The sequence below is a fragment of the Hippichthys cyanospilos genome, chromosome 13 (assembly GCF_059441005.1).
Source record: "Hippichthys cyanospilos isolate Australia breed blue-spotted pipefish chromosome 13, RoL_Hcya_1.0, whole genome shotgun sequence".
In the NCBI taxonomy this organism is placed as follows: Eukaryota; Metazoa; Chordata; class Actinopteri; order Syngnathiformes; family Syngnathidae; genus Hippichthys; species Hippichthys cyanospilos.
The window spans coordinates 13,211,589-13,235,017 of NC_142381.1; the positions used below are offsets into that span (position 1 = coordinate 13,211,589).

Sequence of the window (23,429 nt, forward strand, 5' to 3'; positions counted from 1 at the left end):
ATAAATAGTATCATTATAAATGTGTGTTTTTACTCTATACTAACACTTTCATGTGAAAAGACGTACGGAAACCCTTACAAAGTGTGTCGTCTATGCCAAATTATGTTAATTTCTTTTTTTTTTTTAATAGAAATAGCCGAAGAAAAGGTATGTGAAAATTAATGTCATGTCTTGAAATTGGATTGCAAAAAGCTGAAATTAAAAAAAGCTATTTAAAAAGAACATTTGACGGAAGTATTACCGTCGATGAGAACATCAAATACCTGTAATCAGATTAAGAGTGCTAATTTTGGCACCATCCTATCAGCAGTCCAAAACATTGTGGACATGTAAACTTATGATTTAAGTATTATTTGTTTTCCAGGGTTAGGGTTAGGTTTTTTTTTCCTAAACGGAAACGGCCAACTGATTAGTTTCAGTATGCAATAAGTAGACATGGACATACAGGTGTTAAACAATATAAAGTGAGGATGAAAGAGTAAATACAGAGAACCCAGGCAAGCTGCATCCGAATGTGTGTAGTTACATACATACAAAAATGGACACACACACACAAAACACTGTGCAGTGCACATAGATGCTATTATTTTCAGCCTGTAAAACAACAGACGTATATTCACCTGAGAACCTGTCTTAGTGTCTCTGTAGGTGCCGCTGTTTTGGTTAACAACTGACTTTCAGCTTCCTTGTGCGACCAACAACCGAATGTTTACTGACCACGCTTATATATGCTATAGTTAAGGGAATACATTATTCAAATCAAATCATATGGCGCTTCACTCGTTTGGATCCCAGGTTGCATGAGCACCTCAAGATGGCGTGTTGATTCCAATGTATTACTATGCTATTAGCAAACATTCTCTTAAAGTGACGGTACGCTGTCTGGAGGTGGGCAGCCATGTTGAAATGTCTTTACGATCTCATAATCTTGAGCCCTGACGAGCATAGCGCCTTACATAACCACAAGAGTGGCATGCATGTGTTATCTGAGGGTGTGACCTGACTTTCCCATATAGGATCTCGTTTTTTTTTTTTTGCCCTGTCACCCACAGTATCTTTTTTCCTGTCTTTTTTTAGGTTAGGTGGGTGTCGAGTAAAACATCCGGCCTCTTTACTGACAAACTACGCACAATCTCGTTACTTTACTTGAAAAAAGGAAAGTCTGAATGAAAGATCGCTGATAAGTCGCTAGTGTTTCGGGAAGAGAGAGCGGTTTGATGATGGAATTACGTCACATCCTCTTAAAATCTAAAAAAAAAAAAAAAAAGACTGAGGTGGAGTAGAAAATGGTGTCTCAAGCATGAGTGTAAATAAATAGACGGAAAAGGGCTGCTAGTCCCAGCATGCCTAGAGTATGAGAAGGTTGCAACATTAGCAGACAGTTGCTCAATTGATTTTTTTTTTTAAATATTTATCAAGGGTTGGATAGAATGAACCGGGTCTCGCGTGTGGCCTTGAATGCATCACTGTATATCCATGGCCTTGAATGCATCACTGTATATCCAACATGGCACAAGGCTTTAGGACAGTGACGAAACTTACTTGTTAACAATCGCTACCCGGATTTACTTATTTTTATTTTATTTTTTTTCAAAGCAGGCAACAGTGAGGAGTCACAACTTATAACAGAAAGCAAATGGAATGGAGAAGTTAACATGGAAATAGCATGCAATAGAATGAAAAAGTCAAAGTGATCCAAAACAGACTGTAACCATTAATCGTACCTGAAATTTGAACAAAATGTTTGGATTTAATGTGTGCAATCCTTATTCAATTGTTGTGGTTGTATTATTAAACAAGAATGTAAACATTATAGATAACTGTATGTAATATGTAAGATAAAATAATTGTATTTAATAAAAATGGTATATATGAAAAACAAATACTTAAATGTGATTTTTTTTTTTTTTGGGACATACTAATGTAGGAGGCAACCAGTGACCAGTGAAATATTTGTCTCTCTTTTGAGCTTTTTTGGAATTAAGGCTGTTCAAACTACGACACAAACGAGCTCCGTGTGTCTACTCCTAAATGGTATGGAAAATTCCTGCGTGACATTAACAGAAAATGCTGTGAGTATGATGTCATCCCAAATACAAAGACTGACGTGCGACATCTGACCTCAAGATACTGATCAATTGTAACATACTTTGTGGTGTCATGTGATATTATGAATTAAAGGTCATGAAAATGAGTTATTATAGTCAAAGCTTGCTCAAAACATTTATACATCCATCATGTTAATTTCTCCTCCTAACGTGGGTCGTGGGCATGCTGGGGCCTATCTCAGCCGTTTCTGGGGAATAGAACTGCCTGTCAGACAATCGCAGAGCATGCATAAACATATACCGGTAATTCTTTATAAGAATAAAAGAATAAAAAAATGCGGCACCGTGTACTAGCTGAAACACTTTTTAGCTACTTCTGCTTTACTTCAATTATGAGCTAACAAGTGTATCACTTTGTTTGCTTCCTGTTCCTTTTTTCTTAAAAAAAAAAAAGTTTATGTCTGGCTTTTGGTAAGGGTCATGCAAGTTGGTCAAAGGTTTAGTGAAATTGCAAGGTTTTGGGGTGGCTCGATTAATGGGAGGACCAAATGTCCTACCTGTAGTCAGAACAGAAACTTGGTTAAAATCCCTTTTTTGGAGTGACACAAGCATAAACTGCATTCTTGCAAACGTTAACATGCACATATCCAAGCATGCTGGTACTCTGCCCCTCCTTCTCTCTGAGCTGCCAAAGCCTCCGTCATGTAGTACCAAATTATGCATTGACAGGCTTCAACATGCTTTCGCTTGTATTGAAAGAAGTCGCTGAGTGACCAGTTCTGCTGACCACCCCCATTACCACATCATCAGCCTCCATAAACAGATTCGGAGTCGTGAGCCGGTCCTAATTTACAATTCAAAGTGGTGACGTGAGGAGGGGGAGTCACACAGCGTGACTGGGTCAACAAAGTTTAGCAAACTATTTCTCCAATCTAACAAGTCATAAACTAAAAAGAATTTGAGTGTGCTTCTAGCGCCAAACGACGTCCGGCGACTAAACAAGCCACCAATGCTGATTGAGTGAGAAAGCATGGGTGTGATTGAGATCACACCAAAATGTGACCCCAGAGTGGGTTTCTGATGAAACAGGAAGCTACAACATGCATCATTGGAGCTTGAGATCTTCTACAAAAAGCTAAAAAAAAAATTGTGTTACATACAGGAGGAACAAGACATTGTGGTTGATCCTCCCACTTAAGTGAAATCAAGATCTTTTGCTCCCCTTTTTTTGTCATGCTACAAGATGAACAACATTCTGCCCTGAAGATCGGCTGATTGGGAAGCCACGCACGCCTGACTTATTCCAAAAGAGGCCATGGCTACAAAAGCTGCTGCAAACAAGTTATAAGTCAAGATTGATTTTTTTTAAAAATGTGCGGTGTGCTATAAGTACGCATGCTACGCCGTTAAAAAAAAAAAAAAAAACGTGGGCTTGGTTGGTTTGAAAGGCCTTGCAAAACTGTCAGCTCCCGCCCTTATTTCAACACGCCATATAAGGCAAAGCGCCACAACCAGACCCAGGTGCTTAAATCGTAATTAAATACCGAAACCACGAGTTGCATTTGAAAAGGCAAACTGTCCTTTGGAAATGAATTATTTTGACATCTGTCAGCAAAGGCAAAACCTTAACATGTCCCTTTTTCTTTATAGTGTCACAAACGCTGATAATCAACAATGCATTAAAGTAAGCTAAAAGAGAGAAAACTAGCACTAACCTCAAACGAACAGGATGCAGGTGACCAGATCCATTGCAAAAAACATCAAAACAAGCGTTGACATAGATACAACCAATGAAAAAGTCAAAAACAAAAGGGAGAAAACAAGGGGGGGCTCATGTGGGGGCTGGGGGGGGATATAATCCAAGGAGAGCCTTTAAAGCGATAACAGAAGGTGTGCCACAACCAACCAGAGGCCCGATCCACACCTTCTTTCTCACGGCGACAAACTGTAAGATGAGGTGGGGGGGGGTGGTGACGAGTTAGAAAAAAAAAAAAAAAAAAAAAAAAGAGACGACGAATGAGTTGGAGGCAGAAAAAGGAGAAGTGTCGTGAAGCGAGCCGTCCTCTCCCTATGAGTCACGCGGCTTCGTCGCCATTGGTAGAGAGCGGCCCCCGGGCAGGCGGCCTGCACCTGGCCAATCAGCGCTCGCTTAGGTGCGGAACCCAGCAGGCAAATCTGCTCAGGTGCATTCTCTGGGATTGGATGGAGGTGAGTCGGGAAGGTGGGGGGTGGGAGGAACTCAGCCAAAGGGCCGGGCCATCAGAAAGACGATAGACGGGTTTCTCCTGCAGCGGAGGAGGTGAAGGTAAACACAGGTACGCACCCACTGTAGACTTTGTCCTGAAAAAAAAGGAGGTCTAAAATGAAGCCTTCACTGTGAAATGTAAGTCTATTATTAGCTTTGACAAAGTGCGCAATTTAGCAACGGACATGCGGGGAGTGAAGAACAAAAACAAAAAATAAGCCATAAAACAACTACTGCCAATAGGAGACACAAAGAATGAAGCCATTTAGGCCTCCTCCCCTCACTTGAAGATGAAGAGATCACGTTCCATCACAAGACACGGTGACATCATCTCAGGCGCAATTGAGATTCACTGTCCCTATGCAACCAGCGTCGTAAAGGTCAGGGAGTGGAACACAGACAAAACTTCAAAAATGGAGTCAAAGACTCAGAATATAGTCATAGGTATTAACAAAAAGGCCTCAATCAACAAAGAGGACAAGCATAGCTTGCAGTTGTAATTTCAAGAAAAAAATATTTATATACACACACACATTCATACATACATACCACACCAGTATTTTTTTTTTTGCATTAGCATATTAGTAAAAAATGTTGATTAATGTCATAACATTGGCAGATTAGAGTTTTATATTATTAGGTTCTCATAAATTTTTGAAAGGGACAGTAATTTTTCATAAGGTTACCAGTTTAAGAATAATAATCATAATATTAAGCGATTCGAACCACATGCTGCAACCCAAAATGTTTGCAAATCAAATATTTTACATTAAAATGAATGACAGTTCAAGTAATCTATTTAAGTGCAAAAAGGAAGTTATATTTTTGTGATGAATCAGAAAGTGTTTAAAATAAGTTCTGTATAATATGAGTGAATACAAGAGGAATAATACGGTAGCGGATCATTATCTTTTTTCATTGAGTACTGCCTACACTAGCTCTGGTTAGTTAGCCAGAAAATGTATCTAGCAACTTAACATGGATGCATAAAACTAAATAGACGAGAGAGAGAAAAAAAAAAAAACCTTACAGCAAGGTAAACAGTTCTTCCATGGAAGCAGGTCTCAGCCATGGAGTGTCTACCTAGCTTCATCCTTCGCCCATGGTATAAGTGCTTGCTGGTGATGCTTATAGTATTAGCGAGATTTCAGTCTCCATAAATCCAATTGCATGTCAATATGCCGCCTCACTGCATTTTACTTTCTCCATGGATAGAAAATGGCCACTACATCCCACAATGCAATTAGAATTTCACGTTGCATTATGGGATATAGCGGCTTTTATCTGGCTAGTGGTATGCATGGCAAATTTAAATAACTGTGAAGGAAAAAGGGGGAAAAAGGCTTTTATTTAGACCATTGAATCTTGGAGACACTATCACCAGTGAGAAGGACACAACAGACACTTGATGACTGGGATAAGGCTTGAGACCGCTAGTAGTAGTCCCTAGCTAGGAGAGGCTAGCTTCTGTGTAGGGTCTTTTTCATGCCTCACTAACTTCATGAGGAAAAATATTGATTTTTTTTCATTTGAATAATTTAGCCATTTTACTCAGTAAAAAAATGTTTTACCCTCAATTAAATAATTATTTTTCATGAACAATTAATTCCTTTTAAAGGGTAAGCCAACCCAAAAAAAAATCACGAATGTTTACACGAATGTTTTTTACATCACGACTGTTCTAAACGCGGCATTCTGATACTATTGCGTTTGTCGATTATTTATTAATCAGCAAAATTGACCTGTTTTTTTCCCATCCATGAGGGCAGCCATTCTCCCACTTGCTGTCGACTAAAAATGACATCAGAGATGCTCAGTGTTCAGGTAACAACCAATCACGGCTCACCTGTTCGGTCATGTCACGATACAGCTTGAATGCCTGTGATGTCATTTTAAGTTGACAGCAAGTAACAAAAGTAGCCACCCCCTCTGAAGGGGATCAAAATGAGTGGATTTTGTTAGATAAAGTTCCACAAACACAATATTAATCAGAATACAGTGTTAGATTGGCTGCCTAGAACATATTATTATAAAGAAACCTCTGGGGTTGAACTCCCATTTAAAATATGTTGCCACTTGCTCAGGTAACAACCAATCATGGCTCAGCTTGCAAACATCACATAACCAAACCCAGAAAACACATAGAAAATAGAAAACACTGGCCTTTACTTGAGCCTTGAGCACATGTCATTTTCAGTTGATGTGTTTTTAAGGGTTGTGCATTGTGCATGAAAACCCATATAGTCATCAAATTAACTACTGTACATATAGACAAAATAATAACCTTTTACAGCTGAAAAAAATGCCTCTAAGTATCACTTCAATCATTTTCTTCTGTGACCTAGTGAGAACACATTAATGAGAAATGACATGTGAGCAAACAGGAAGTGGTGTTATGTGGTGAGCACCAAGCCTCTTTGCACATACTTGTCTGCATACCATCTTTATGTCAAGCTTCATCTGAAAGCCATAAGGGGGACTATCATGGTCTTCAAATACAAATACAGATGAGCAGGTACACCTATAAAATATGTCAAGATCCATTACGAGCGGGATATTCATGTGTGAGCAAGTCCACTTTTTTCCTCCTCAAAATGATGTTATATGACTGATGTCTTCTATTTCATGATCGCAAGAGTGTAAAAACTAGTGTTACAGAATACCTTCCAAAGTGTGTAATACGTTTAGATGTGTTCAAATCATCTGGGAGGAATAAAACTATATTGAACACTTTCATCTATCGCGAGTAGATCTGAAATATATCCCCCATAACAAGAAAGAGTTCAACATCTGCAATTACACTCGCCTCCAAAAGTAATGGAATAGTATGAGTAAGAATAATAGCTATCATTTTAGACATAAGAAATATTATTACAGGAATGAGCTCTGCTTTTGTTTTTTGTTTTGAAGAATAATGTTTTGTTTGTGTGTTTTTAATGTCATATTTTTATTGAAAATAATACAAAACGTAACCTGTCTGCTCACCAAGAGGAAGAAGATGAAAATCAGTAAGTTACTGACCTAATGATAGCTAACAGGCAGCCTTACTTTCAAGTTTACTCAAGGAATATTGATGAAGCATAGTCTGTAAGTATATTTAAGGACACTACTATATGTGTAATGTAAATATAGTACACCATTATCTGTGTGAACTAAATGATAGTTCATTTTTGTGGACCTTAAATAGTAATCGGTGGTACGCTGATGCTAACCGGAATTGCTTACCTTTAAACATACAAAACTCACAGGTATAGAAGATGAAAAATTAGTGACTATATCAACTTGCTTCAACGTACAATCAATTTATTAGATTGTTGTTGGGTTTGTTTGTGTTTTTTTTAATGGGGCGCAGGGGCAGATTACTTGGTTATTTGATGGAATAATCAAGATTCAACTGACAGCCCTACATACATGCACTCTTCTATTGTCTTAATTATACGTTGTTGTTCTCCTTTGGAAGTAGAGGAACTATGAGGACAATGCAAGAGGGGGAACTACAGTGACAGTGAACTTGAGTGCTCAATGTAACTCAGTACACAGCGTTGTTTAACTCCTCGTGTGTGTATTTCCCCAAATGAATTCAAAATAGGAAGCGAGCCTTTCAACATTTTGTTGACTAAATGAGGTCATTTGAATTGCACTGTGACACATACTAAGACGCGCAAATCATGGGAATGTACTTCACCGTCAACCTCGACGGCATAATGATGACATCCTTTTAAAGAATTTAAGTGGGAGACAGTTACAGAATTTAGAAAGGTCCATTTCGAAAAGAAAGCAGCAAATTTTCGCAGAGCAACTCAAAAACAAGGAGAAGCAACGATGTTCATTCAAATCAAATACCAAAGAAACCCCCCAAAAAGGCCTTCGTTGCCCTTATTTTTGAACAACGTCCCATCGACACATACCAGATCACCAGTGCACGTCACTATTTCATCTTTGCAGCAGTCCACACAAGAATGACATTGTTTAAGCATCAGAGAGAATCCAGATCGTTCCATTAAGAGTTATGTCTTGAGTACTGAGGACTCAAACTCTGATAAGAATATCCTTGAAGGCCTGAGATACGCGGGGGCTTTGGAGGACAAGCCGCATTATTTATGTGGCTCGGAGGTCAAGAAGAGGAAGACTGTCTGGACGAGTGCGGCGGAGGCAAAGATTATCAGCATTTCTAAAAAACCAGCAGAACAGTCAGACCTTTGTATTGCTGTGCTAATAATAATCATTCCTCATTTGAGCTGGCAGTCCCACTCCCAAAATAATACAATGTGTTGTTATGCTGTGTTTATCTTCAATTAAGAGGATTTAATATCACTGTTAGATAACGATAGACACGGATCGATTCATTATTTATCAAAAGATGATGATATACAACACTTTTTATTTGCATCACTGCAAGTGTTTACATTTTCAAAAAAATGACTTCAACATTTCAAGGTCACAACGTCCCATCAGTACTGAGCTATTTTTTGAACTTGCCCACAGGCTACTCATGTCGTCCCTTGTGGGGACCAGGCTACCATGTTGTTCAGCCCAGTATTAAGATAACATTTGACTGTCAGCCAAGGTATTTTTCATGTCAAAGGGTCAAATTGTCCCCCACAAATTAAGTTGTACTCAAAGTTTAAAAAAAAAAAAAGCTACTAAAATAATTTGGAATAATTAGGGGATCGTCATTTCATTTCAATCTGCAACACCGGCCTTGAGAGGATCTTAATGGTGGCTTTTTATATTATTTATTAATTGACTTGATTTTGACCTGGCAAGGCATTCTTGTATACACTGGAGAGGTTGCTAAAAAAAATCACACAAATTCCCAACAATTGCCATTTTAGCATGTTTTGGGAATGTGAGAAGAAGCAATGGAAAAAGCATGCAAATTAGCATAAAAATCAAAACATTACAACCATGAAGATTTTTCCTCTAGAAACTTTTGCTTGGCAAGATTTGTTTGGGTGGATTTTGTTGCCCCAAAGTTAATCGTTTAATAATGGCATTGGAACAACACAGCGAGCAAGGAGCGAGAACAGAAAGTTAGCAAAGCATATTTACTCAGCGCTTCTTGTCAAACAGCACAACAGACTATCTGACCTGCTGATGTATGAACAATTAAATGTGATATATAGGCATAACTGTGTTGACGGTTTTAAGTGTGTTAAAAAGTCCAGGTTTCAAAAAAACGCAAATACGGTCTATAATGGGAAATGAGCACTTTTATTTTTTGCTTAATCCAGCAAACTTTTTGGATTGTACAAGTTGGCTCTCAAAACTCGACTTCAAAAAAAGTTAACGTAACTGTTGCTGTTTGTTCTGAAACACATTTATACTGATGCTAGTCATTCTCTGAAACACATTTATACTGATGCTAATCAAACAAACTTCCTTTCTGTATAATGTTAACGGTTACAAGTGATAACATTCAAAGTTATTTTGAAAATATTTTAGAGGACTTTTTTTCAAAGTCTATTGCACCCACAGTGGACATTTATGGAAATGTGGTACAGTTTGGCAATACGGTATCACTAGTGCTTGCAGAGTTGTCTAATCTTTAGATGAAATGATGCTAATGGCTGTTTTTCTTCTATTTTCTTAGCATGCATGGGGGTTAAGGAGGTGGTCTTTATCTTAAAAATATCTGACCAATGACAGGGCACAAAAACAATGTTAATGTATGTATTCATTCATTCATTCATTTGTACTAAACATGGTACATATTTCCGAATGTACCAAACGTTCAGTGTTTTTTGTTTGAAATAAAGGGAAAAAAAAACAACACAGTGCAGTCTGCTAGACCTTGTGGGGCACTGCTCAAATTGCTCTCGTGCAAAATGGCCAGTGGCTGCAGCAGAATGCACAAGCTGAGTTCATCTCATTAAATATAAAAGGCACTCTTGCTCTTTATAGTCAGATATGGTCACACAGAGGTCATTGCTATATCACATACAATAGCGCACTCGCAAAAAAACAACAAACACCCCAGTATTCAGTTCTAAACAGCACAACAGCTCCAGTTTACTCCAATGACCAGACTGGTAGAGCTCAAACTCATTATTATTTACAATAGCAACCAGCCCGGAGCAAGCATATACTGCACACTTGACAATCAGGGCCAGGATTACAATAGCCATTGGCTCATTGCAGTTGAATAATTCAACAAACTTCAAGGATGTATGCCATGCCTAAATTAACTCAAAATACAAAAATCACCGTTCCGGTAAAATAGAACCCGTCGTTCCAAGCCGCTCCTTAAACGTACGTCAACGCTTACAACCCTGCGAGCTTTCGGCCGCCATAAAAATTTCAAAGCAGTGTGGTTAAGTAATCACATGACATGCTCCAAGAGTGATTCATCACAATGGAGGCAAAAATCAAAGGACGTGTTGTTGGTTGCACAAGAAGGAAAAATACAAATGTCACTTAATTCCCAGCATTAAAACAACAGCCGGGCATTTTTCGATGTATTTGGAGGCTAATCAGATTGAATTTGATACAGATTACCTTACTGGAAAAAAAGACCAAGTATTTTGTGATAATCAGTTTAAAGATAATAAACCTAAAATCCTTATAAAGATCGATATCAACACTATTGTTTTACACGTTAATCATCATTCAAGAAAAAAAAAGCATGCAGCTAGATAATGCTTGTTCTTGGGTTCCAGCCACAGCGCCATTTTCGCCATTTGCTAGAAAACAGACAGAAAATTATGAATTTTCCACAGTGGGAAGCCAAATAAAGGCGTGCAAAATATTCCACCACGATGCGAATGCTGTTGTAGTTTGTAAGTTTTATAGGCAGCTGCTCCTACCGTTTTATGCTAATTTAGCTGGTGACGCTAACTGCAGTGTTGATAAGTGCTCATACAATATTTAAAAGTTGACTCAATTAGAAGACAAACAGCAGAGTTTCAAGTTCTAACATCATCAGACATCTATCGTCTGTGCAGTGGTAATCATGTTTATTTGGCTAGATATAGATGAGACTTTAAATGAGTCTTTGCTGGGTGGATTACATCAAGTAAAATCTGTTAAAATCAAAATGGTCCAGAATCACGTACGAACATCAAAGTTTTATTTTTTGGCCAATATAGACCGGAGCTAGAATATGTTTATCAGTTAGCTGGATAGAAAAATGCAACAAAATGCAAAAAAAAAAAAAAAAGTTGATTAAGCCTGAGGATAAAGCTAAAGCTTACTTAGATATCATATTTATTATTACACATATATGTATGTAAAATTCGAGAAGTTTGCTCACTGCAATGTTTTTAAAGTAAACTTTATAAAACAAGACCCCAGAAATAATTTACAAGGATGTGAAAGCAGATGTTTTTAAATGTAATCGGTTAACACTTCCTGAATAGAAAGAAACTTTGCAACGGTGGTGGTGTCTTCAACAAAAAAATGTGCACTATGCTTTGCACTATAACTGCCGATAAATTCAAAACAACTGTTATTATTGAGATTATACTGTGAAAGTATTCGGTTGCGCCCTTGGGAAACTGTTTCTAAAAATAGGCATATTTCCTTCATAAAAACTTGGCCTTAAGTAACAGAAATCCACACACTGGTAGAAAAAGTCATACAGTACATGGCGAATTCTTGCCAGACATGAGAGTGCGAGGAGGAATGAGACAGCAGGTGAAACCTTCCTTGCCTCTCCCCACTCTCAACCTGACGTCATGCTCAGCAGCAGCAGCAACCTTCAACATGTCTGACCGGGTGGAATTCAGCTGTCACCATTAAAAGGAACTCTCCACAGCAGCAGTCCCCCCCACCAATGAGGCTTCAGACACGAGGAACGTGCCTCAGAGAGTGGCGGTTGTTTTCTACCAGCAAAATGGGAAGTTGGGCAGTTTTGTTTCTCTTTTTCACAAGCGGGTTTCTGCAATTGTGTTGGTATCATCGGTGGCGTCAGGCATCTCATGGGACGGTGGAGTCAAAGCATTATGAACATTGCCACCTTGTGGTTACCGCTCAGGTGTCATATGGCAGAGAAAGGTAGTCGTGGATGAAACTATAGTTTTTTACAATCATGATTACAGCTTGCACAAGTTGTTAGTGTTATTATACTATCTCATATACATAGTATACAAATTGGGTTTTTGTTTAATAGGAAATTAAAATGGCTGGGCAGCATCAACTGTTAGTAGGTTACAGTAAGTGAGAGGTTAAGGGTTGCATTAGACCAGGGAAAGGGTTGGGTCAATGCGTCTGAGTAGATGACATGAGCAAGTCTATCTAATTTCATGCTTTTTATTGCTGTGACGGGAACAGTCCCTTTTTTTCTCTTCAAATTAAGAGTACATTAATTGAAACATGAAGCAAGGTATTGCTGAATTGTTAATGACTCATTTGCAATTTGTATTTGTTAGCATTTATTTTGGTAAGTTTTATACAAATGCAGATAGTCATTAGTGAGGCAATTTTTCAGCAGACAAGCCACAAATAGGTTACTGCGTGGTGGGTTCGATTTCGACTCTGGCCTTCCGGTGGAGAGGTTGGATGTTCTCCCCATTGCCAGTGTGGGTTTTCTCTGGGTACTCCGGTTTGCTCCAACATTCGCAAAAACATGCATTTTAGGTATATTGGACATTGTCTTTTTATCCGAGTACTTGACATGGGATTACATTTTTCGGTGGGCTATCCGAATACCAAAAACCCCCGCAATCAAACGTGCTAAAGTGGATGAATGAAAACATGGACAAAACTAGAGCAGCACTTTAAGTTATTCTTGTATCCATCAAATGCTTAGCACTGATTCGGGGTTACTTGGCTGAAAAAACATTTCAAAAATATTGAGAACCATTGCCCTAGGTTGATGGGATAGTTATGTACTGTATGTAGAGTAGGGACAGATTGTACGATCCACAAATTTTCCATGGCATTCCCCAAAAGCAACCTCACAAAAAAGAAATACGCTTAAACCTATTGCACTAGTCTGTGACTCATCCATTGTGAAAGCTTTTTTGAAACTTGAGGAGCGCTGCCATCCAAATAGCTTATGAGCTCAATTTGTCTTTTTTGTGTAGCTCAATCGATATGCGGCGGGCCATTAAGGAGGCTGAGCAGACCTCAGACAAGCAGGATAAGAAAAGCCCAAGGAGCTTCGGTCAATAAGAAAAGAAAAGGGCCGAGTCTTCGCTCTGCGGGATCACATTGGAGGAGTGACTTCACTGTCACGGGATAAGAAGGCTGCCGGGAAACCACACATTCTCTAATCTGTACACACACACACGCATACACACACCGATGAGCATATCAGAAGGCAACAGCATGGCGGGATGGAGTAAAAACAAATGGCACAGGGCAAGCCTTCGCTGGAGTATATTTGGAAACTCGCTGGGAATAATTGCTTTCAGTGGATTGAAGTTTCCAATTATCCCTCTACCAGTGATCCCACCATGGGAAAACCGGACGGGAGGGGGGGGGGCTGAGGCGGGGGATTCTTGTCTGTCGTTCAGTCTACCGCTCCCACCGCCAGCGTCACCACCTCCGCCTCCCCTGGAGGGAGCTGTCGACCAATGAGGTCACGCAAGCGCGTCCCATGACAAAAACGTCTTTGGCTAAAAATGTAAACATCTGGGAAACATTTTGACTCTTCAGGAGATTTGTATTGATCACGCGCACAATAATGTATACTGTACGCCAATGTTGTAAGCAAGTAAATAAAAGTGCCTTTACAAAGGTTTTCATGAACACTCCTCCTAAATCCTGTCTTGGAAAAAATAAGGCTTAGATGGTGACATCATGTGAAGGCGGCAGCCTCCCATAAGCACCTGTGCGTTTACACCACGTGACAGAGACCTGCAAAGAATCGTCGTTCTACTTGACATAGGCCAGCTGTTATAGCTTGATATTGTTTTGATCATTTCAGTTATAAACGTTTGATGCATAGGTGGACCTTCTTTCTGTCTGAGTTTGAAAGGTATGACTGTACTTGAATGCACCGTGCTAGCTACAGATTTGTGCTGTTGAACATTGACAGAGTAATTGACTAGTGGTTTCCTTAATCAGCAATTGAATGTGATTTTTTGGGGGTAGTTTAATGGGGATTCGATGTTGGTAGAGAATGATGTGATGGCAATAAAAATGAAGTAAAGCTAGCTGCTCACAATGATCTACAATGAGCTATCAAGACCAACTTCAAAATAAAAGTGTGCAGGAGCTATTGGATTGATGGACATGTATCATTTGATTTTTATTTTGAAGGTAGCCTTCATAGCAGACCGTTAGCATGTAATGTTTCGTTTGTTGCCTCTTCAGTGGGCGTACGGCGTACTTAGATGGATGCCACCAGAAGTGATTCGTTTTTGGAACATTTTAAATCGTTTCTGAATCATAGTACATCTTGATTCTTTTGTAATTTGACTTTTGGCAAACCTATAATCCCTAGTAGGATCGAAGATGAGCTGGAGCCTATCTCCATTAACTTAAGGAGGAGAGGCGGGGTACAACAGCTGCTTTTCAACTGTAAAGTTCATTGAAAAAATAGACATGGTAGCAATGAATCTACATGGTATTACAGTGTCTTCTAAAATAAATATACTTTTTACATGTGAAACCTCTCGCTTTTGATAAACTCATAGAGTCACTATACTACAGTATTATCACGTTAGCCATGTAAGAGTACTTGAAGTCAAAAGTTTGAGGACCACAGGTCTATAGCAGGACAAGTAACCAGGCAACAGCAAGCACTCACATCATATGAGTCAAATTGGATCAACTTTAGACCGCTGGCTCTTATTTAGAATCATTTGCTGTTATAATGTCATCCGGCCGAATCCCATTAGCAGACACTGTCTCTTAACAGTCGCAATAAGTGGAAAGAATACACTCACTGTTTACATTGTAACATTGAAATATGTGTAACATGTAGACGTGATTACTCACCCCTTGGAGACGAGGATTACTTTGACACTCCCGCCGTTTTCGTTAATAAAAATTGGAAAAATAACGGCATTATTCCGAGGCGCAGAGGGCGAGTCGAGGCGACATGAGCGGGCAGCGCTTGAAGCCTCCTGCCGCGATTCCCTGCCTGGCACAACGCTGACGTCCTCTTCAATAATGCGTGGGGAATTCCTAGCAGTCACATTTTCCTGGGAAGCGATTGGCCCCCCGTGCCAAAGTTTTTTTTTTTTTTTTTAAATACTCCTTTTAGTCTGGAAGAAGTGAGTGAACACAATTTTGGGAATATCAAGTGCAGAAAAAGGTAATCGTTATTTTTTTTAACAACGAGGGGCGTGTTCGGAATGTTATTTTTCTAAGTCGATGCAGGTGTGTCTTATGCGTCCATATAAGAACTGTGGAGTCGTAGTCAAAAGATGGAGCTCAAGTGAAATCGAACTCGCATCCCCAGTTTGAGAACTAGAGAACGAAAGGCTGGTTTAGACGAAGCTGCCTTTTATTTTGCTTTGCTGCCAGCTGGTAACGTCAACGAGAGGAGCAGCGCGCCACCTTGTGGCCATTATTTGTAACAAGCATTTAAAAAAATAGACGCTTCCGTATGACAGCTGTTCTCGGCTGCCGTTGCTGTATTTGCGAAATAAATAATGTGGGAAAACCTAATATTAAAGTTGAATAACCTAAGGAAGGAATACATACATACATATATATATATATATATATATATATGGCCTTATGAAATATGCGCTTGACGCATGACGTAATCGCTTCTGGAATGTTCCATTTGGCCGGTTACCTCCGTGAAATGCTGTTGCTTTAAATATGACGATATTACATTTATTATGCGTATGCATTGATGATTGTAAACACGCTCACTCTGAGATACAATTTATTGCGTTTATATCCGTCTATAAATGAGTAAATGTGTGCCAAATGACCATAGCGTTCCATTCGTAAGACTTATGGTTGCGTCCGCGGGCTAGCGGCAGAGGCAGCCAAATATTTGACAAACTAACAATCGGCGATCATTTAGCTAAGTGTTGAAACTAATCACTTATATAAACCAAAAACACACTTCCCTGAACTTGAGCTCGGTCGCCCGGGGTCCCCGATCCGTACATTTAAGTGTGAACAGAATGTCAACTCCAGCGAGGCGACGTTTAATGAGAGATTTTAAACGGTAAGAGAGACGAAAACAAGACAAGTCGCTAAAAGCTAACATTAGCCACCCGAGGGCTAGCCCACAAGCGTTGCGATATTTATACAATGTCATCGAATTCTGTCGTGTTTTTAAGAAAACATTTATTTCGTCGGGGTGCTATTTGGTTTAAAGTGTAAAGTTAACGATGTTATATATTGACGGGATGAATCGTACACATTGAAAACCCCTACGTGAATATCAGTGTTAGCATTTTAGCTCCTGATACGTTCGGCAACTGTACATGTCAGAATTTCAGATGATGCGTTCAAGTTCTTTACCTACATCTAAAAGCTCGTTGTGAAACTAAAACCGAAATTATGCGTTTTAGCTATAATACATCCATAGATTAACAATGTTATCGTTGTTATTACATCGATTTATGTGCTGCATTCGTCAGGCTCCAAGAAGATCCTCCTGCTGGAGTCAGTGGGGCCCCTTCGGAAAACAATATTATGGTATGGAATGCAGTCATTTTTGGGTAAGTTGGCTCCCAATGAAAAGAAAACATGCTGTATGACATTTTATATCCCTCTAATTCACTTGTTTTTGTCTTAGACCAGAGGGAACGCCTTTTGAAGATGGTAAGTTCTCTCTAAAGCATCCAGTTTTGTTTATGTATTTACAATTTGAATCAAATCCGTCTTGGCTTGTTGGATTGCATACTACTAAATAGAAAAGAAGTACATTTTGATGTTTTTGCTTCCTCCAGGAACATTCAAACTTACCATTGAGTTCACAGAGGAATATCCAAATAAGCCTCCAACAGTGAGATTTGTCTCTAAAATGTTTCACCCAAATGGTAAGTGGGGCATTAGTTGCCCTCATACTATGTTACATCACCAATACTCACTTTGTTTGCTACCTTCTTTTGCAGTATATGCCGACGGCAGCATATGCTTAGATATACTTCAAAATCGTTGGAGTCCCACTTATGACGTGTCTTCTATATTAACTTCTATACAGGTAACAGATACCACATTTATCATGCTGCCTTATTCCCATTCACTCACATGCTTTTTTTGCCCCCCCCCCAGTCGTTACTGGATGAGCCCAACCCAAACAGTCCGGCCAACAGCCAAGCGGCCCAGCTGTACCAAGAGAACAAACGGGAGTATGAGAAGAGGGTTTCTGCTATCGTTGAACAGAGTTGGCGTGACTGTTGACCTGCACAGTCGTTGTCATCGTGCCCCCACCCCTAGCAATGAACAGTGTGTCCGGCCCATAGTTGTCAACTCATCTCGCACTATACATGTCCCCCCTGCAAAAAATAAACAACTGTTGGTTGCCAAGTTTGTACGCTGTCGTGTTTGTGGCGTTCACTTCTGCCGAATGCCATCACCAGGCTAAAAGTGTTGGTTGAAAAAAAATGTACCTTGTTATATCTGGGTTACTTGCCTTTTTTTGTGCAAAGTGGCTGCTAACTATGTGCTTGCTATAATACCAATTTTTATTTCCACAAAAAAATGTGTAGATATGTTTTGTTTCAGCGTGCTTTGTATTGCCTTTTGAGAGCCTTTCAAGTGGGACTGATTTTTCATTTAAGCATTAGAATTAAACTGACATGGACGTTTTGATTCTTTTTACAAGTTGCCTTCTGGATTTCAGATGTTCTTTATGTTTTGAGTACTATAGACAAGACATGAATGTCCCACTGTGGCACTTGGTTTCATTAACAAAATACTGTCATTTAAGACGGGATATTTCTAAGCTACTTCACAATCATACGGAATCATAGGTCAAGTGAAATGATCATGCAGGATGATTTATGTACCTACAGTTTGCACTGGTAACCCATGTAACAAAATGTACAATTTCTTGTAAATAAAAGGATATACATTACTGGTCTGCGCCTCACCAAGTCAGCTTGATTTTATTCACTGACATGTCCTAATGGAAATTTTGTCAATAGACACAGTTCTTGTACAATAATCAAGGAAAGTGCTACCATAATGGGGAGTATTGCCAAAAAAACAAAAATCACTCATTTGAGTGAATGGTTCCGCAGTCCGACAGTTTTGTTTTTTTTTTAAACAGTGAAAGTTTCTCAAAATGTTGGCGACTAAGGAAATGATGGCCCTCATCAAGACACTGAGCACAAGCTAAAGCAAACATAAGAAGTGAGGTGGAAACACGTAAAAGATGTGACATTTCTTCAGAATGGAATGCTTCTAGGCCTTAAATGAAGGGTCCAATTGACAAATGCGCCTTTTTTTACAGTCTTGATTTGTTTATAGCTTTCAGCTGGAGCTGCCATGCATATTAGTACGAGGCCTGGGGTTTGACCAGTTCGTAGCGGCCCACTTGGCCTTCCTGCAGGAGCTGGCCGATGAGCTGATTGGTGTCCACTCTGCGTCTGACGACGAGGAAGCGCTGCCTGCCCTGCCCGTACGACTTGCTCCGCAGGCCGTACTTTTGCGACACTTGATGGATCTGCTTGCGCTCGTCGTTGGTCAGGTCGGTGGAGAAGCGCAGGTCGTCCTGGCGGTCCGAGCTGACGTAATTGCGTATGATGTCCTCGATGTCCCGTTTGTTGAGCTGGCTTCCCAGCTTGTCGGCGTCCATACCCAAGCCCTCCCTGGAGAACTGCTCCTTGACTTTGATGGGCTCGGCGATGCCTTCTCCGTCTCGGCCCAGGCCTCCTCCGGTCCAGCCCATCTTGCGCAGCAGCTGGTTCCCAATGTTGTCCTCTTTGATCTGCTGCTTGGTGGCCTCGTCCCCCGAGCGGCCCTGGATCTGGGAGCGGGAGATGGCGTCGTTGTGACCCTCCTTCCTCAGGTTGGACTTGACCACCGCTTGTGTTTGTCTCAGGGTGTCCAAGGCCTCCTGCGCCGCGATATGCTTCACCTGCTTTTTGGGGCCCACTGCTGCTGCCACATATTGTCCCTCCAAGTAGACTTCGCACCTCCAGCGCTGATCGGGCAAAAGGACAAACTTGTAGTCTGCTGTCACCTTGTTGAACTGAGCCGTATCGTTGATGATGCACACGGCGTTGTCGGAATTTTCCAAGATGACCAACTCGCTCAGGTGTTTTTTTCTCACACCGAATTGCTCCGCCTGCTGGTATCCCCGGGCGTGCTGGGGCGCATGCGGCTGATGCCGCCGTTCCGCCTGGTTCAAGCGCAGCTTTGCTAGGGCTTCCTCGGCAGCGGCATGCTTGGCGCTCTTCTTGGTGCCGCTGGCCTGCGCCACCATTTCGTCCTGCACGTAAACGCTGCACAGCCAGGAGCCGTTGGGCAGCGGATCGAATTTGTAGTCCACCTTCATGTGACTGAAAGCGGCGGAATTGTTGAGGATGCAGATGGCGTCTTGGGCGTTGTCCATGACCACAAAATCAGTCCAGTGCTTGCGCCTGTCAGGCTCGTAGGGGCCTTTAAAGCTGGGGTAGCCGATGTTCTCGGGGTTCCAAAGGGCGGGCGTTAAGGCGGGGGAGGGGCAGTTGACCTGGCACACCACCACGTCATTGAGCATTGTATGCCGGTACTTGCGCGGCACCACGCGCAACTCCACGGGCTTCATAAAGAGTTTGACGGCGTGCTCGGAGGCGCGGTCCCTGGCGCCGTTTTTGCTGCCTGAGTATCCGGTGGCCAGATAGACTCCCTGACACCTCAGCTCACAGGCGTAGCCGTCCGCTGGCACTTTGCGGTTCTTGGGTAGGTCGGAGAGAGGGATATCCTTTAGGTTAACGTAAATGTACTGAGGATTGGTCTTGCAGGCTTGGATGCTACGACTCAACATGAAACTGTAATTTGGGGACTCCATTCCGGTCGCATACTGAGGGTCCCAAAAAGAGCCCGTCAAAGCGGACGCTAGACTGGCAACCAGCCTCTGCTTCTCCATCAGAGTGGCCTGGTTTAAGGGCAGAGGCTGCGATGAAGCCCCAGGGTGAGGCGCGCCGGGGCCGCCGTACGCTCGATTGTGAGGGCGATCCTGGTGGCTGTACCTCAAACTCTGACGTCCGCAGTCCCAGCCACCTGGTCGGTTGCCTCCCCCATATCCGTTGTGCCTGTACGGCTGCGAGTGGGAATCCGTGTTGCGAGAGATGTGGGCCTCATACTGGGTTGGATAGTCTTGTTGAAATTTTGACATGAAGTCTGATGAGGAGCCTCGGCCTCCGTAGCCTGAGTTGAACGGAGAGGCTGCAGGACCGCTATTTCTGTCCCAGTCCCGATCCCTACGGGATGCCCAGCAGTCAAAAGAAGGCCTGAGAGAGGAGGTGCTTGGTGCTCTGCCAATGCTACTTGAGGAAGCTTGTTCATATTCTCTGTATCGGCCGGCATAGAAATCACTCCTTCTGGGCTCCTTATCGTTCTCCTTCTCATCAGCACCACTTCCTGCTCCCCTGGCACTAAAGGTGCTGCTACTGCCGCCGCTAATAAAATGAACGGGCTCAAATCGAGGTCGTGAACCAAACTTTGACATGGGCATCTTCCTCATAGGCTCTCCTTCTGTAAATATGATACAAAAAATTCTTAGGACATTAATGTCATTGTGACACTTGTTGAGGTGCAACGATTTATCAATAATTCATTTTTTGCAAACTAATTCATTAATTGCTTATCAACTTGAGGCGAGCGATTAGCACATTAGGAGCGTTACTTGCAACAAGAGACATCTTTCCCTGCCCCAGTCTTCATTAGTATTAAGGGATGTTGAAAGCCTTTAACTTCATCAGCTTGTGTAACTTTTCTCTAGACTTATTATCAATGTGTTGAATAAACGCAGATATTAGCGAGCATCCGCTTTTAACTTGGAAGTCAGTTGATAATTTACTGACAATTTAGGGACCAAGCCAGAAGCAAAACCGCTTAAAAATGTTTTCTGCAATGTCAATTTGCAGGAATACATAGTTAATTTAGTAATGGAATGCAAACTAAAACGTGAATGGCAGGACCATTGCAAATAATAAAACAGGCACAAAAAACAAAGGTGATTGTTTTTTGGGGCGTTGTCCAAAGTTGCAAAGGAACCTGTGCAAAAAGGAAGATTTTCCCCTGTTTGAAAACATTCTGATTTGATTGCTTCTAATAAGGTAAGGTTAAAAAAAAAAAAAAAAGACTAGAAAAACTATTATTTTTAAATAAAGGTGAACAACAAATTATCCTTATAGCGCCCTTACTTCGTTCATATGATAGATAACACAAGCATATTCATGTCATTTTCATAACCAAATACCCAAATAATTCCCAACACTCTTGACTTCTTGGGTGTCTGGACCGCCTGATGGCGCCAAATCAATTGAAGCACCATGAAGCTTTGAACCATGTGCAAAGCAATTGGCTGCAAAGTTTCATATCTTCATGACATTACTTTTAGCCATCACTAAAGATGGCATATCAAGCGGCTTGAGATACTGACTGGTATCGTACCATTAAAAATGAAACAAGACCATGCATTTTTAGGACCAATACACTGACACAACTCAGCAGAGAACATTTTTTATATTGAGAAATGATCGCTCGCGCTGAGGCTTCAAAATTAAGAAAATATATTTACTCTAGTACATTTGCATATTAATTGTGCCAATTATGTTAAACTATCACGAATGTGTGCAACTGCTTAGCTTTTGGATTTGACATGATAGCGCTGGCCACTGGCCAGTGCATTTAAGTATTAGTTGATGAGCGAGCAATATCGAGACCAAATACAAGTGACCTCACTTAATTTGCCTGTACAATTAAATAACGCTCACCGTCAACTGAAAAAAGATGTCTCTTTCTTGCGTCGAAGCTATGACTCTGGTCAAAGGAGCGCATTTCTCCTTCAGCTCTGCCCTCTGCCATCCCCAGCAGCGTCCGGTCAAAACCAGGCCATCCCTGTAGAGTACACCAAAGGTGGCAAAAACTTTTTTAAAAGTCGAGAAATGTGACAATTCAACAGAAGAATTTGTAAAGTGATATAATGATGTTCAATGGTGACAGTCTTCAGTTTAATACATATACAGAGGAAGGCAAACTCAGTTACTTACTAGTTTTCATTTGACCGTTTTACATTTATAGCCAGCAAATGAATCATAAGGATTTAATCTAATTGTGATGTTACAACTGCGTTTGTGTAAATCACCGCTATCTTGTTTATTAATGAATCTGGAACTCTGTTGGAAACGGTGGGATCCAGTTTCAGGTAAACTCGTTCACAATGTATAGTGTTTTGTTTAACTTTTATTGTTTTTTATAATGGATCAAGACAGCGATAAAAATAAAATCTGTTAGAGATAAATACAGTCGATTGTCAGTAACGTGTTTTTGGGTTACCCAGTAAAGCCTGCCATATTAGCATTACCGATAGGCAGCAACTATTATGTTGTCAGGTAAAAAAAAAAAAAAAAGAGTGAGAGAAACGTGTTCCACAAGATAAAGCAAATGCATATATTTTGGGACTGACTTGAAGGAAATATGATTCCGTTTCAGGCGAGGCTGTATTTCAATGACCGACAGAAACAGCAGCAGGCCGATATCGCTTTCCGTCAACGTTGTACTCAAAAAATGTTTCAAGACTGCTGTACGTGTATGGTCGGTCACATTCTTACCTTTAGCTGCAGGTAGCCAGTATCGACTCTTCCAGTTTTTGTTATTGTTGTTTTAGTAACTCAAATTACAATATAAAATGTTAGCCGTTGTTTTAGCCTATTTGGCTAGCTGACGCTAGCGACAGCAACGAGCTACGTAGCAGCAAATAAATTAAATAACCGGTTCATCGACGTTCTAAATCGTCTTTGAAAAAAATAAAGACATTTTAGTTCGGTAATTTAGGGACATGCGTCTCCACTCGGACAAGCACCTTCCATTTTCCAATCCGTTAGCATATATCCGTCATGGCTTCAACCAGTTCTCTACGGGACCCACAATGCTTTGCGGCAAGCATAACGACATTATGGTAAAACTGCACTACCGCAACAACTATCTTATAAGAAAAAAAATACAAATTAAAATATAAAATGTACAAACTCGAATACATATACGCTTATTCAAACTGACTCATATTTTTCTATTTTTGTTTTTTAAAAAAAACTCTCATTCAACCAAGGAGCAAACAAACA

General features: G+C 40.7%; 3 protein-coding genes across 5 annotated transcripts in view; 1 reads left to right on the top strand and 2 right to left on the bottom strand.

Moving 5' to 3' along the window:
- The window catches only part of elf1 (E74-like ETS transcription factor 1), a 43,902-nt gene extending 28,570 nt beyond the window's left edge, over positions 1–15,332 (bottom strand). Inside the window, exons 1-2 of one of the 2 annotated variants that reach the window (XM_088431882.1) lie at positions 15,181–15,332; positions 3,764–4,388 (exon numbers count right to left, since the gene is read on the bottom strand). The gene's annotated coding sequence lies outside the window, so the exon portion shown is untranslated. The remainder of the gene's footprint in view (positions 1–3,763; positions 4,389–15,180) is intronic. The other variant, XM_088431883.1, reaches the window with a different exon arrangement.
- Positions 15,333–16,073: 741 nt separating this feature from the next.
- Positions 16,074–18,232, top strand: LOC148413892 (ubiquitin-conjugating enzyme E2 A). The gene is made up of 6 exons (XM_088431553.1): positions 16,074–16,372; positions 16,791–16,871; positions 16,949–16,974; positions 17,103–17,192; positions 17,268–17,356; positions 17,428–18,232. The coding sequence occupies exons 1-6, from the start codon at positions 16,329–16,331 to the stop codon at positions 17,554–17,556; spliced, it is 459 nt and encodes a 152-aa protein (XP_088287679.1). The 5' UTR covers positions 16,074–16,328; the 3' UTR covers positions 17,557–18,232.
- On the bottom strand, positions 18,230–23,248 carry nkrf (NFKB repressing factor). 2 transcript variants are annotated; one of them, XM_088431552.1, is made up of 3 exons: positions 23,171–23,248; positions 22,083–22,206; positions 18,230–20,838 (listed from the first exon to the last, which is right to left on the bottom strand). In XM_088431552.1, exons 2-3 carry the CDS (start codon positions 22,171–22,173, stop codon positions 18,653–18,655), a joined length of 2,277 nt encoding a protein of 758 aa, XP_088287678.1. In that variant the 5' UTR covers positions 22,174–22,206; positions 23,171–23,248; the 3' UTR covers positions 18,230–18,652. The 2 variants fall into 2 exon arrangements, with proteins under 2 accessions (XP_088287678.1, XP_088287677.1); XM_088431551.1 differs by having other exon boundaries at positions 22,920–23,240.
- Positions 23,249–23,429: the final 181 nt, after the last annotated feature.

Coding starts and splice junctions, on each gene's coding strand:
- LOC148413892 (XM_088431553.1), top strand. CDS start 16,329: ATGTCAACTCCAGCGAGGCGACGTTTAATGAGAGATTTTAAACG. Junction 16,872..16,948: donor TGGAATGCAGTCATTTTTGG/GTAAGTTGGCTC, acceptor TTTTTGTCTTAG/ACCAGAGGGAACGCCTTTTG. Junction 17,193..17,267: donor TAAAATGTTTCACCCAAATG/GTAAGTGGGGCA, acceptor CTTCTTTTGCAG/TATATGCCGACGGCAGCATA.
- nkrf (XM_088431552.1), bottom strand. CDS start 22,173: ATGGCAGAGGGCAGAGCTGAAGGAGAAATGCGCTCCTTTGACCAGAGT. Junction 20,839..22,082: donor ACATCTTTTTTCAGTTGACG/GTGAGCGTTATT, acceptor TCATATTTACAG/AAGGAGAGCCTATGAGGAAG.